The sequence below is a fragment of the Astyanax mexicanus genome, chromosome 6 (genome assembly GCF_023375975.1).
Source record: "Astyanax mexicanus isolate ESR-SI-001 chromosome 6, AstMex3_surface, whole genome shotgun sequence".
Taxonomy (NCBI): Eukaryota; Metazoa; Chordata; class Actinopteri; order Characiformes; family Acestrorhamphidae; genus Astyanax; species Astyanax mexicanus.
Window position 1 is genome coordinate 44,000,831 of NC_064413.1, and position 16,178 is coordinate 44,017,008.

Here is a 16,178-nt window from a genome sequence, read left to right on the forward strand (position 1 = left end):
TATTCATATATTAAATATATATATATATGAAGCTGTGGTGATGTGGTGATATTGGTGGTGATGTGAATGTGAGGGATTTGAAGCTTCGGAACTACATTACAGCGTTATGTATATATATTTTTTCTTTACGCAAGCCGATTATAGCTACACTTTTCCCTGCCTGGTTTTGTTTTGCTGATTTCTTCAAAAAAGTCCGGAAAACAACTATAAGCAAACGTATGCATATAGTTAAACATAAAAAATGACTATAACTAAAGATACTGAAGACGTGGTGTTACTGAAATGAAGATTGACGAGAGGGGTATACCACCCCAGTCACAGTTTTTATTTATTTTTTGCACTATTTTACTTATCTTTTATTTTATTTATTATGAGTGTAGCTTCCAAATAAAACTATGTCGGCATATATTTGTTTCAATAATTGTATGATTTTGTTCTAAAAAATAATATCTAGAGTATGGCTGATTTTCCATCCCCACCACCTGAATACACACTATTATACTCCCCAAATAATTTAACAAGCGTTTTCCCAGTATTTTCTTTTTTCTTTTTTACGCTCTGTATCTTTTTTGGTCTCAAATTAAAATGGAATGATGATGAAAAAAAAATCAAGTAAATATTGGATGGAAATTCTAGGCCTAAATCTAAGTGTCTACTTCAATTTAAACCCCCAATATTTTAACCTAAGCACTGATGTTCAAAAATACGCCTGTAAACTTTGATCCGCGTTGAAGGGTTAACGTGCAACTGTTGATTTGAGAGCTCCGCGGGTTAGTTAGACTTGAAGTCGGCCCCTCATTTCTTTAATGAGCGCGCGTGAGGCTTGTTTTTCCCCTCGCCCAACTCCTCGACATTAAACGTAAGGGAATAACTTTGAAGGGGACGAGATGCGCGACCTGCATTTCAAGTGGCGGAGCTGCAGAATCGGGGCTTCGCTCGAGCTCCGCGCTACTGCAGGGCTTTTTTTGTTCAGCACCACGGAGAGCTCGAGCCCGCCTCAGCACTATCAGGAGACTCTCGTGTAGCATGCACGCTGAAAGCTCTCCACTATAATAATAAGCCTAGAAAGCTCTTGTGCATCTCAGAGAGAAATCAAAGGCAGAATTAAAAAATAAATAAATAAATAAATAAAATAATCTAAAAAAATAAAACATTGCATGAATAACACTGATGCATCGCCCTTTCCTAACCAAAAACCTGTCCATTTCCTTCTGGATAAAAACTAAATAATACAATAAAATAAAATAAACCACATTTAATCAGTGTTTTCCAACCATTCTCAAAGTCATCTAAATCCAGGGCTTCATCTCAGCTCTCAGTCAATATTTATTTATCTAGCTGATCACAGTACAGGAGCAAGCATCTGTGCAACAGCATGTTAAACTATAGTTTGTGCTCCTCCACACTTCAGCTACAACAGCTGGTCATTCCTTTACCTCTTTTCGCTCCACAGGAAAGTTTACGGATCTGCCTTCCAACATTACTGCGAGAGAGGGACAAAACATTGAAATGGCCTGTGCCTTTCAAAGTGGGACATCTTCTGTTTACTTGGAGATTCAGTGGTGGTTCATACGAGCTCCAGAGGAACCCAGTACTAGCGAGGAGGAGGAGGATGAGGAAGAAACTGAGGTAATTACATTTTCAAAGGAACAAAGAAAAGAATAACTGAGTGTGATTGGTGGTTGTGGTGGTTATGGTGGTCATATTGTGTTGCCTATCCTTAACCCAACCCAACCCAACCTACAGAGTTCTCTCAGCGTACTACTGCTGCAGCAGTGCTGAAAATGCTGTGCTATCTTACCTCAGCTTATCATACTGTATATCGTCGCTGTCCAATGTAAAACAAGTATCTCTATTCGTGCTGATTCTTTGATTACTACATTATTTCAACAAACCAACTGTCCCTTATTTTGTGTTAAAATTTCTTGAGGCATGGACCAATAGAATTTCTTCAAAATTACCTGAAATTAAAAGTTTTTACATTGACTTCCATTGAAAGTTAAGCAGGGCTTATCTCTTTCCAGTAAAATTGCTGATTTGGAGATATTTGTTGAGAGAGAGAGAGAGAGAGAGATATGGAGTAAATGGAATATGCTATGTACATACCTGCACACTGCACATCATAATACACATCATTGTAGGCATCTTATTAAAGAGTGCTCCAGAGGGCTACAGTATAATGAAGTAGTTGTGAGGCTTTTCACAGGATGTTACCTTGCTGATGAATCAATAAATCAGGCAGATTAGGTGCTTGTTCACAGTTGCTGTAATTGACTGATTTGTGTTGAAGTGAGTTACTGGTAAGGTTGGTTGGAGCTCATGATTGTAGAAAAAAATCACTTCTGCTTCTGCTGTTATTAAGGAACAGTCTTAACTGTATGAACAGTTAAGTATCTTTGCTTCTTGTCTGCTGAACCATGTATACATGCATTGCTGCTTTATTCATTTATTTATTTATTTATTTTATTTTTCTTCTGTTTGACAGTTGCTGCATTCTGTTGCATTGCTGTTGCACGCAATTACATCAAAGGCTTTGTTGAGCACTGTACAACAAAATACACACAAACATATATCAAATATCAACACACATATATATATATATATATATATATATATATATATATATATATATATATGCACATATACACACATGCACAGCTGTTGTTATGTATGTATGATGCACAAAATGAAAGAAAGTAAGAAAGAAAGAAAGAAAGAAGGAAAAAAATGGTACTGTGATTCAACCCCCATGCTTCCCACTAGATTTAGGACTTGCCTGGTCTTGCGAATTGCTGTGACACACTCGCTCTGAGGCTGCTGGTCTGATTTTGAAGGACAGGACGTTGGACTGAGGCATATCTGGAGATGGCATCTTAGACTCGGAGCACGCTTATTAGCGATGGCATTGACTGAATGACAACAAGTTTGTATCTGACCGCCTGCATCTTTGTGTTCCTCTAGAAGAAGGCACTTTTGACACACACACACACACACACAGACTCGTGACAACACAACGGCAGCAAGCCTAGATGCTGGAGTGATGTAGCGTGCGACACGTTACATGTTTATTAATAAGGCGGATTCGAATCTGTTGTCAGAGTTGTGCCACGTCGCGTCGGAGACTGAGTCATAGCATGCATCCTTCCTTCGCGTCGCACGGAGGTACTTAACCTTGTCACATTGCCGCATAGTCACTTTGACTGAACGCCGTGGCTTGTTGTGACATTACTTTAAGTCATCAAAGGCTTTATTTTATTTTTATTTTTTTTTTTATGGCCGTGGAAATTGCAGTCTGTGGCACTACAGTTATACAAGCACTTGCCTGTGATAAGCACTCAGTCAGTCAATTGGTGTGCATTTGGGGGCATTTGGCAGTTTGTCATCGCTGACATTAAATGCAGACATCTTTCCTTTGATGTGTTTTGCCTTCATCCAGTCGGCGGCACAATAAGGAGAAGGAGGCCTGCCTCCCCCCTCCAGCCCACCCCACGGCCCCTAGAAAAATCTGCTTGGGTTTAATACCACTATTACCGCACTATTGTTGTCACTCATCATGCACATATTGCCAAGCCTTTGATCCACAGCTTCTATCAATTTCGGATGTGGAATGACAATGGCTGCCGTGCGGCGTGTGGCGGCGTTCATTGAAACTCATTCTTTCCTGAGTAGCACGCTTCGGATGACAGGCAGCTGGGTCCCTGGTGAGCTGGGGGTCTGACAAAAACAAGGATTGAAGAGATATCCTATAAAAAGATACATCCTTGACAAGCCAGCGTAATAAGATGGGTGACTATTTGAAATGCGCTCTGATACGTTACACCAAAGGCACTCACCTCTGAAGGGTACCCATTAAGAATACAGGAATATAAATTTCTGTTGAACGCAGTGGGAAAAGCGGTGGTGAAATGCAGTACTGGCGTCACTGTGTCATGGAATATCATGTAACAGGTTACAGTCTCAACCTCATACACAGGTTGATATAACTGCAGTCATCGATAGATTGATTCCCTTCCAACCAGCATTATAATGCTGAACATTGCATGCGAAATAGTGCTCAGTGCTCCATTAGTCCTCCTCCAGGGTTTCTGTAGGCTAGGTCTTTGATCCTTCACTCTATCTGGTCAACAGTTTCCATTAAGGTCCATACAATGAGTGTCAGAGTAGACTCTAAACCCACTCTTTATCTTAAATGCTATAGAGCATATAGGCACTGTCCACTCTGGTAGATTATTCATATATGTTCAAAGAGAAAGAATCTCACTATAGTGTCTTTTGATGATGCCTCTACTCTTGGAGTGTTTGGCCCAAATACACTCTAGTTTTCATCCATCTGGAAGGAAGACCACATCATCATAGTGCATCTTCAATTTAATCAGTACTGATTTATATATATATATATATATATATATATATATATATATATATATATATATATAAACAACTCCAGCCTCATCCATTTTTTCTCTCATAATTGTTTTCTCATTTTTGTTATTTCTTTCTCATCTCTACTACTCAAAAGCAGAATGTTTTGACAGTGCTATTAATGACTAAGAATAAAGAAGATGTTCATCCTCAGTCTTAGTAAGTATCAACATAAAGTGTTCGCCCACCTTCAGGCTGGAGTTCTGTTTGCTACGTCCTTGATCTTCCTCACAGTTTACATTCAGTTCTTTACAGTGAATGCCATAGCTGTTATTAACACTGAACAAAAAGATAAATAAAACACATAATAGCCAAAAAAGGATAACAAGTACATAGATACAGCTTGCACTACAGATCCACCCAACAGGACTTTGAATTACACCAAGTATCTTAGTGTTAACTTCATCTTAGAGTACAGTATCAGTCAAAAGTTTGGAAATGCCTTAAATATAGAGTTTTTTTTTTAATCAATACTAAAATCATCCAAACTATGATGAAAAACATATGGAATAATTTATTAAACAAAAATGTGTTAAACAAACCAGAATATGTTTTAAATTTTAGATTCTTCAAAGTAGGCACCTCTTTTTTAGATTACATATATGGATTTTCTCAGTCAGCTTTATGAGGTAGAGTCACCTGGAATTCAGGCTTTCAGTTAACAGCTGTGCTGAACTTGTCAAAAAATTGTAGAGTTAACTATTACTTGAGTTTCTTGCCTCTTAATGTGTTTGAGAGCATCAATTGTGTTGTAAAGAGGTTGAATAGCCAATAGCAATTTGAGTAATGTTCTAATCCGTATTATGGCAAGAACTACCCAACTAATTAAAGAAAAAAAAAATACTATAAAAAATGACAGTTAAGTTTCACATCACTCCAGATAAGAGCCACTTAAATGCTTCACAGAGTATTTTGTTTTAACACTTTTTAAGAAAGTGTGTCCAAACTTTTGACTGGTACTGTACATAAGCATGGTCAACACTACACCTAAGACTAAAACATATTTCGATTTGTTTAATATATGTTTAAAGAGAAATAATATTACTGTAGTGTAATAAGGCAATTACACCCTTTTAAAAAGCAATCAATGTTTAATGATCAATACAATTCAGACATTGATATAGAAATGTACATAATTTTAATTCATCCTAAATAAATAAAACATGAATAACATAAAAGACATATCCGTTTAACAAGATGGGCAATATTGAGGTCAAAGTTGTTGTGATAGGCCTAGGCCTTTTTTCCTATTTTAGTTATTTTTTTATTGCTTCCTATTTCTGACCCTAGGAGTGGAGTGTTATGACAGTGCTATTATTAATTATAAATGAAACAAACAAACAAAAAATCAGCACAGTCTTAGTAACCATGAACACAAAGCAGTCACACACCTTCAAGCTGAAATTCTGTTTGTGTTACATCTTTGATCTTTTTCTTTAGATCTTTGGTTTTATAGCTGTTATTAACAATAGATATATAAGATATAAAACATTTAAGGTAAAAATATAACGCTTAATAAGGTACAAAACAATAGGCTCCGAGTGGTCCAAGGGGCTAAGTGCTGCCAATATGATTGGGAGATCGCTGGTTCGAATCCCGGTCATGTAGCTTGCCATCAGCTGCTGGAGCCCTGAGAGAGCACAATTGGCCTTGCTCTCTTAGGGGTAGTGGGTAGATGGCGCTCTCTCCCCTCATCACTCCAAAGGGTGATGTCACTCAACACAAGGCGTCTGTGAGCTACTGTATCAGAACCGAGTCGCTGCGCTTTCCTCCGAGTGCACTGTGATGCTACTCAGCAATTCTGCATCAGCAGCAGTTCGAAAAGAGGCGGTAGCTGACTTCACATGTATCGGAGGAGGCATGTGCTAGTCTTCACCCTCCTGGTGTTGGGGCATCACTAGTGATAGTGATAGCATCACTAATGAGTGTGTTAGGTAATTGGCCTAGTAAATTAGGGAGAAAATAAGAAAAAAATAAATATATTTATAAAAATATACACAACAGAAGTCTGCATCCAACAGGATTCTAAATCCCACAAGCACCTTAGTGTTAACTTAATCTTAAATGCTATAGAATATATAAGCTTTGTGAACTCCGCCCCTAAGATTATTCATATATGTTCAAAGAGAAGAAATCTCACTGTAGTGTTTTTTTTTTTTTAAATAATGCTTCTGCTCCAAGCTTATGGGACCCTCTTGAAGAATCCCACTGAGGGGAGTTTTCTCTCAAGAGGCCACATTTAATATTCATCCATCTGGAAGAACACATCAGAGAGTGCATCTTCATTTTAACCAGTATTTATTTTAAGGACACCCCCCCTCATCCTTTTTTTTTCCCCACCACATAATAGTTTTTTTTTTCTTTTCTTATTTCCTATCTCTACTCTTAGGAGTAAATTATCTTGACACAAAGCAGCTCTTCTAGTTACTTGCGCAGTGGAGGCCCATCAGTGTATTCATGACATGCATTAATACACATTAATGCCAAAGGTCAGACCACGAAACAAGAGTAAGCTCAGTGAACCAGGCTAAGTGAACGGCACATTAATTTGAACACACTGTTTGGCCACTATCCACACGGTAAGATTATACAGCAGGAGCCTCGCATTATAGATAAGGAGCCAGATTCCCCAAAAGCATTATAGAACCGAGCACACGGTGAATCCTGCCTTAAGACTACTTATCAGTAGACACTTTTTATATTTATTTATTTATTTATTTATTTATTCAGCTCAGATATATTGGCATTAACACTCCCTAAAGTACAAATTAACCATGTACTTTTGGTTAAAAATAAAAACTGCATTGTAAAGTGGCTTGCTGATCTTTAAGCAGGTACTCATGTATTTATAATAGGCCTGGTTCTCTTATACAAACATATTATTATAAATATTAATATATTCAAAACTATTTTTTTCCATAATGTAACATCACATCTACCAACTCATTGTGTTGTCTGTGTGGAACAAAGGTGCAAAAAGTATTGACACTCATTACTCTGTAGGTAGAAGTATAGATACTATGGTTTAAAATACTTCTGTAGTATGAGTTATTAACTCAAAAAGTATTAACTCAAGCGTTTTACTTGTTAAGTAAAAATGTAAAAGTACTGCTTTCAAAACTACTTAAAGTAAAAAAAAAAGTTAAAATAATGTTAAGGTAAAAAATATCATTAAGCACAAAAGCTTAGGCCACGCCCACAGAGTCCTATAGTTCACTATACAACCCCTCCCCAAAAACTTGGCTTTTTTTTTTTTATTAAAAGCCATAATGACTTTAATAATGTTATATTAAAATGTTAATGTTGATACATTTGGGATACACTTGGTTCTAGGCTGTTTTAGCTGTATCTATACCTATTACAAATTAATGCATTTTAGTACAATGCAAATATATTAAAGAAGCTTAGTTGAGACATCAGTCTCTGCACGGATCATCTTCATACTAGACTACGTACGTCTGCTATGTTCTTGCTGCAGTGTGTGTGTGTGGGGGGGTTGTGCAGGTATGATGGATCACGTATAAACCAATAGGGTGTCAGAATGGTATATTTTTGTACTTCTCTGCATTCAATCGCAATCAGATTCACTATATCTGGATGTAGAAATGTATCTGGATTTTTCTTTTCTTTTTTTTTAAATAATAAGAAGCCGGAATGAAAGATGAAAGATGATAGATGATAGGGAGATTGGGAGATCGCTGGTTTGAATCCCGGTCATGTAGCTTGCCATCAGCTGCTGGAGCCCTGAGAGAGCACAATTGGCCTTGCTCTCTTAGGGGTAGTGGGTAGATGGCACTCTCTCCCCTCATCACTCCAAAGGGTGATGTCACTCAACACAAGGCGTCTGTGAGCTGATGTATCAGAACCGAGTCTCTGCGCTTTCCTCCGAGTGCACTGTGATGCTACTCAGCAATTCTGCATCAGCAGCAGTTCAAAAAGAGGCGGTAGCTGACTTCACATGTATCGGAGGTGACATGTGCTAGTCTTCACCCTCCTGGTGTTGGGGCATCACTAGTGATGGGGGGGTCCTAATGAGTGTGTTAGGTAATTGGCCTTGTAAATTAGGGAGAAAATAAGAAAAAAATAAATATATTTATACAAATTATGTTTTTTATAAATGTATTTAATGTTATATTAAAATGTTAATGTTGATACATTTGGGATGCACTTGGTTCTAGGCTGTTTTAGCTGTATCTATACCTTTTGCAAATTATTGCATTTTAGTACAATGCAAATATATTAAAGAAGCTTAGTTGAGACATCAGTCTCTGCACGGATCATCTCATCTTCATACTAGACTACGTACGTCTGCTATGTTCTTGCTGCAGTGTGTGTGTGTGTGTGTAGGGGGGGGGGTGTGCAGGTATGATGGATCACATATAAACCAATAGGGTGTGAGAATGGTATATTTTTATACTAATCTACATTCAATCACAATCAGATTCACTATATCTGGATGTAGAAATTTATCTGAACAGGGTTTTTTTTTAATAATAAGAAGCCGGAATGAAACCTAGCTAAAATAAAATAGGAGCAACAAGGCTAAGTACAGATAATTGTGTAAAAATGTAAGAAAGACAAGTACAAAATCCTCTGAAAAATAATTACTCCAGTAAAGTATAGATAATCAACATTTCTACTAAATAGTTATGTGACATCTCTGCTGTGGTCTGCTTGGTTTCTGGAGGTTTGTCAACTTTTTTCACCATCTCAAACATCATTACCCAAATAGTAACTACCATTACTATAATTTCTTTTCAAGTTTGTGTTCTGTAGATTTACTACAGGAACTAGGAAATCAGATTCAGAACTAAATGTGTAATTTGACCCGGGCTGCCCAGGGTCTATGCATGAGATTTTAGTTGTAATATACTGAAATGTAGCAGCACAATGCATTTTAGAATTATGCCCTTCAGTATTTTTACTATGGAGTTTAAAATGCAATATTTCAGAGGTGATCTCGAAAAAAAGAGAACTCTAAGAATGAAAATGAAAAATAGAAAACTCCCAAGACAAGTGTGCAAATAGAAAAACTTAAATCCCAACAGGAATTATGTCTGTACCATGCTCGGGCACTGTACCATGCCTGAGCACGGTGTGGAGTGATCACACTAGTCAAATGAACTAGGCTTTGGGAGGTGGGGATGTGCTTGGACATGGCACTTAGATTGCCTAAAATTCACTAATACTGGCAAATCTAAGGCAGTTACTTTATAGTTAGATTAGTTAGACAGATCCAGACCAGCCCACTTCAAGAAATGATATCATTTAATTTATACTATTGTAAATTGCACAGTAATCACTGGAAAACACTGATTGCAGTGCTGTTTTATGGGGTTTGATTGAGTAGATCTACCTGTACAGTATAAAGCCCAGCATAGCAACACAAGCAAGCCTTAGGCTCCAAGACCCAGCTGTGTTCCAGCAGTCAGAGTCAGGCTCAATGTGGTGCCAAATGGGCAGGAATGTACAGTGGGATCATTCTTGGAAAAGGCAAAGCAGATGACACACCATGCAACCAGGCATCTACGGAATTGCGCAGTTACCCTCCAAGCATGTTCTAACACTAGACGGTGCCATGCGGTCGATCATTAAAAAATGGACTGCTAGGATTTATAAGCAGTGAATCTGAGAGAGAGAGAGGAGAAACTTGGTGCACAGGGAATTGTGACTGCAGTGTGTGGGTAGCCAAATTAATTTTAAAAAGGAAATAGGAAATTGCAGTACTGGTGCAGTCAATGCTTCTTCCAAAGTAGTGTGTTTAGTCTAGGACAAATATAATCAGAATTAGATCAGAAGTCTTGCATTAAAAGTATAATCAAATGCTCTTTGCTGCTGTTTTGTTTGCTTTTTCTGTTGCTGTATTTTTCCTGTGTCGTTTTGCCCAGTAAAAGAGCACTGTGCCAGCCGGGAGCTATTGAAGACGAACTAAGTTACATAATGGAAAATGATTGAAAATGACATTTTAATATTCTCCATTTACCAAGATAGTGGCCATTTGATTTAGCCTGCAAGACCTTCACAATCACAAGTAAATACAAAATCCATCTCTCTGGCTTTCTCATTCAGCCTAGTCACTGCCCAATTTTCCAGCAAGTTCCCTCCGCCCGACAGCTGAAGACAAAAAGGATGGGAGCTCAATGAAAACGCTTGGCTCTGATAACTGCCTCCATCGACCAGCTCCTCATTAAGAAGACACATTGACAATCAGTGTGACATTACCCTGATCATTGTGTTACCTGAGGATGGGTATTGGGTCTGGATAGAAATTGCCCTTTAAAGCTGATTTAGGACCAGTTTGGTCTTCTATAATTGCATTCCAGAGCACTACAGTAGAAACCATACAACCAGTCTCAGGTGACCATACATCTAACTCTGTCCTTCTGTGGTTTCAGTGGTAATAGTGAACTGAGTGCAGCTATATCTACAGGCATTGGGGGGTTCATAGAACAAATGCATTTACTGTATCAAAATGCAGACATCCCAAGTTGCAAAAGTCACACACCCCCAAGGATAATGAAACTTTACTTTACCCTGCCTCCGCTTTCCTTTTTTTTTTTTTGGAAAAAAGCCTTTATTTGACAAAAATTGACAATTACAATATCACCAAAAATTGCACAACATCAAAAACATTTCATATTATATTACAATAATTACTAATATTGCCTCCGCCATGATCTGCTTTCTCTCACTCGCTGAACAAATCCCGTCCGGGAGGGGGGAAAACACTGCCTGCCCACACTAAAAACTGATTGGCTGTCTCACAGACTCTTTGCAGAGAACAGGCCAATCAGAACCCTCTCTGTTTTCTCTCTATCCTTCCCACACGTGATTAGAGAAAAAAAGTCTGTCGCCTGTGTGCGCGTTTGGGGCACTCGTTCTGAATTCTGGGAGATTATATGTGACTCGCGGGCATCAGGGAGCCACTACCGAAATGCGGGAGACTCCCGCAGCTTCAGGGAGACTTGGTTTGTCTGCAAAATGCTGCTTTTTTATATTAAATAGTAAAAAAGGAAATTTGGTTTCAAATAGAATCATATCAAAAATCAGGTCAGAATGGGATTGAAGACGATAAATGTAAAGATTTGATAAATAGACAGATAAATAGAGACTTATTATTATTTTCTTAAAGCTTGTGAACTTCTCAGTAACAACTATGAAAATTTGAAAGTACAATGTGTACGACTGGCGGAGGAGAACATGCCAAGATGCATTAAAAATGTAAATAAAAAAACAGGGTTATTCCACCAAAACAGGATTTCTGAACTTAAACTAAAACTTGTTATGAACTTAAACTAAATATGAACTTGTTTGTTTGCATTATTTGAGGTCTGAAATCTCTGCATCTTTTTTGTTATTTCAGCCTTTTCTCATTTTCTGCAAATAAATGTTCTAAATGACAATATTTTTATTTGTAATTTGGGAGAAATGTTGTCTGTAGTTTATAGAATAAAACAACAATGTTACAGTATTTTCTCCCTCAGAAATGGGACGGCCATTCAAGAACCTGGTACTAAATTTACAAAGTAATCTAAATAAATAAAGAGAACACTGCTTTATTACCAGGCTACTAGCTACTCGACAGTGATTCAAGTTAGAGTTATTCTATTCCACTTTAAAGGGGCACTAAACCCCCTGATTATTTTCTGACTACACCCTTAGCTCAAACTTGAAAAAGGCTAAAAACTGGGTGATGTATGGGTTTAGAGGCAGGGCATAAGCTATCAGTGTGCCTCTGATAGCTGTGAGATGCAGATGGTTGGACATCAGCAGGGTGTGGTATTATTGATGGACTGATCTGCATATTGTAAAGTATCTGCGTACCAAAGACCATGGAAACATCATTCTCTCCCATAGCACAGTTGAACCTGAGAGGGCACTGCAGAGGCAGAAATTACTACAATAAAAGCATTTTTTTAAGGTTAGGAAATGTTTATAAAATGTTAAGCAGAACTGGTTTTATTACTTCAAAGGAGCACATTTCAGCTATTAATGAAAAAAAAACGTGGTTTATGGTTTAGTGGATTTTTAAATGCTGCAGAATCAGTAACTCTTGTTGTGCTATTTAAGATGGAATGGGAAATTTAGCTAGCTAGCTAACTAACAAAACACGTTACTAGTGATCTATTATGCTTATAATCAAGAAATGGGCCGTAATAAATTGAAACATCAATACATTAAAATGAGATAAAGAAGTTTTTGTGTTGTTTTTGTTTTTTGCCATCTATCCTTGTTTCTCACAACCTTTCAGTTGGAGGCGTATTTGGCGTAAAGAACAGATTTGATTTTGATTTATTTCAAGGCGTTAAAATTGCATGTTTAATAGTTTAAATACCTGGCATACTAAGGAAAATGGGTTCTATATAGCATTGAAATGCTAAAGTTTAAAGGTTCTTTGAGTTGTTACTATTTTACAGTTCACAGAAAACTATTGCATTTACTAAAAAAACACTCAAAGACATGAGTAATACAATATCAGATGTAAACATATTCAGTTCGAAAGCACAAATCAAAAAAAAGAGAGAGAAAGAGAGAGCGAGTTGAAAGGGCTGCTATGTATAATTCTCTCACTCTAGGCTTCATCTTTATATTTCACACACTACACTATTCCAATACTATTTGAACTCGCTGATTTTCATACACATATACAGTTTAATATATGCAGCCACTAGAGACTTTACTGCTACAGGAACGGGGGGTGTTGGTATTGGCTCAAGCTCAGTTTTCCATTAGTTATAAATACTTGGAGTGTTCTTTGTTCCCAATGGACGTTTGTAATGGAATGGATGTCGTGCTCTTTGAAAATGGTTGTTAATAGAATTTGAACTAAGGAGATCCTAGCAGTAGTAGTGATTTGCACACACAGACAAAATTCCATATATTACTGTGAATTGCATACATGCCAAAAAAGCCAAAACCACAGAACAAAGCCATTTTTTAAAGCTTGTTTCTTTTGTTTTTTAGTATTTTGTCGCTGTCCAATGAAAAACTAGTATCTCCAAAACAGCAGGAGAGCAATAAGAGGAGACCAAAAAAAACATTTTTGACTTTTAATGAAAGTCAATGTAAAAAGGTCATTTTTGGAGAATTTCTATTGGTCCATTCATCAAGGTATTTTTTCACAGTATAAGGGACAGTTTGTGTGTTCAAATTATGTAGTTTATTAAAAATCGACAAAAATGATTTTCATTGGCTAATGAAGATATGCAATGTCATTATTTTTTTTTATTTCAACAAGTTTAAGCACCCTAGTCAATTTTCTTTTTTTTTTCTTTATTTTGAATCACATATCAATATGACAGCAGATTCTTGACATGTTACAGCAGTGTGGATTGCATTACTATGTGATTCATCTTTTGCATTTGTATCAAAACCAAGAAAGAAAGGACAACCAAATCTTCAACAGAACATGGGGTGCACTTATAAATTACACTAATGATGGGTATTTCTGGAAAATATAATTTTTCCACTTCTTCCAAATTCCTTCTAGTCGAATTTGCTTAATTTAACCTAAAACAAATGTAATGCAAAGGTTATAGCACACGAAAGTAGTGTTAAATCAATTAAATCTCAAAATAAAAACATATGAAATGTTCACATTCAAGTTGGTTTTCTGTGGATTTAAGGTAGATTAATCACTTCACATCATTTTTAATAAGGAAACCAACAGAATGTGTCATTTGACCAGGGTTGCCCAAAGTTTTGCACAAAATAGTATATTTGATGAACTGCAATGTAGCAGCACAATATTTTTTTTACAATCATGCCATTCTGATAACATTAACAATAGAGTTTAAAATGCATTATAATTGATGTGCCCTGGAATGAAAAACTGTATTTCTAACAAAATTCTCCCAAAGCAAGCGTGCAAATAGAAAAGCTTTAATCACAACAAGAATTTTGACAATTTGATAGAAAACAATGAATAAATCAACCCACACTGATTGCGGCAGGGAGGAAAACAAAATTCCAGAGAAGACTGAACATCAGTCTCTGAAATCAGCAAAGTAGGCGTGTCAGTCTGTAAAAGGCTTATAAAAACAAGTGTGAGCTGGTAACTTGTTTAAAGAGTTTAAAGGTGACAACATTAAAGTCTCCTACTAGAACTTTTAAACATTTATCTTGGCATATTAAATTAATAAAAGTTCAATATTAGAACTGGAACTGACATACCTTGAACCTCAAACACTGTCATCTCTTTAGTCAAAAAATAAATAAATTAAAAAGCAAAACAGAGCTGCAGTTACAAAACCTCAAAGCTGTTACTTAACAGTTATACACACAGTGGCAGTTTTCCCCAAACTGGAATTAAGCCTAGTCTTGGATTACACAGTATTTTAAATGGGATTTTCCACTGAGAATAAAAAAAAATGTCTAGGACTAGATTTAATCCCTGTCTAGGAAACCAACCCCTTAAATTTACTCACAATAAGCCCACTTATGAAAGTCTTTTGAGCCAAACGCAATGACTATTTTAATAAATATGGGAGAATAGCTAAAAAGGACCAAAGCTAACAGTCCTTAAAGATAGCCCTATCATACAATACCATACCACCAACACCAACATCTCTTTAGTTACCTTACTATACTCTGTTTCATCTGAACACACACAGGGTCCAGACAGGAGAGCAGCACTACCCAATAAGACTCCATAATGTCCATAATTAAAATTCTTGTTGTTTTAAAAGCTATATTTGCAAGGCCAGACTAAGCTAGGCTAGGATATGATAGGCTTGTATATATGATAATGTGGGTGGCAAGGTGCCATAAACCAGCTAAAAAAAAAAGGCAAATTAATAGTTGATTATGAGTCCTCTGTAAATGCCGAAACAGTAGGTTTCATTCTGAGCTGAAATAAAAGTGATGTAAATATGCTTGTTAAAACTCATCCGAGCATTCTCACACCAAAAACACAAGAGACAAAAGTCACATATTTAGTATCTAAACATCAATCAATACATATTGTACATTTAAGCAAAGTAAAAAAAAAAAAAAAAAAAAAGATAAATTAACTGCTAAAATGTTTTTAATTCTTGATATATTAACAACAATGGCAACATTTTTTTTTTTTTAATATAGAATAGTTTGCTATAAGCTTTGTTATATATTTTACATCCAAAGCTATCTAGACATCCCTTCAAAATCATATATTAATTTGCACATACAGCTTGCGTAATATCTTTAAAATGCATTACCAATAGAATGAAAGGCTCTGGAGCAGCTGCACATCTAATATCACAGTCTAAGATCAAAATTCCCAACACAAAATGTTGGCTACGGGGGGTGTAAAGCCCCCCAGCTTTGGGCTGTGTAACAGGGGAATTGCATTCTCTATTGAAGGAGCTCCATCCAAAACCTTTGATATGTGCTGAAGTGTTGTGTGTGTGTGTGTGTGATCCTGAACAGATCATCCAGCATCAGAACCTGACCTCACTAATGCTCGCTGCAATGTTTTAACACTGAATGTAAAGCCTTCCCCAAAGAGAGGAGTCTGTTTTACAGCAAAAGAAGAATAAAAACTACCTATTAATACTCTTACCTATGAACGAACGTGGGGGTCAAATTCATAAAATGCACCATCAGGTTTATTGCGGAATTAAGAGCTAATCATTTCATGGTAACACTTTTGCTTTTTCATAATTGAGGATAACTGGTGTGTTAAACTGTTTGTGTGAAACCAAGCATTACCACTCCTTTGTCTCATCTGCATATACTGAATTATTAGCAATGCATATCTTAGAGCCATTTTACAAAAA

General features: G+C 36.7%; 1 protein-coding gene across 1 annotated transcript in view; it reads left to right on the forward strand.

Annotated features, from left to right (window-relative positions):
- The window catches only part of vstm2a (V-set and transmembrane domain containing 2A), a 53,172-nt gene that overhangs the window by 559 nt on the left and 36,435 nt on the right, over positions 1 to 16,178 (forward strand). The window contains exon 2 of the mRNA XM_007233394.4: positions 1,454 to 1,629. Coding sequence (XP_007233456.2) covers positions 1,454 to 1,629 — 176 coding nt within the window. The remainder of the gene's footprint in view (positions 1 to 1,453; positions 1,630 to 16,178) is intronic.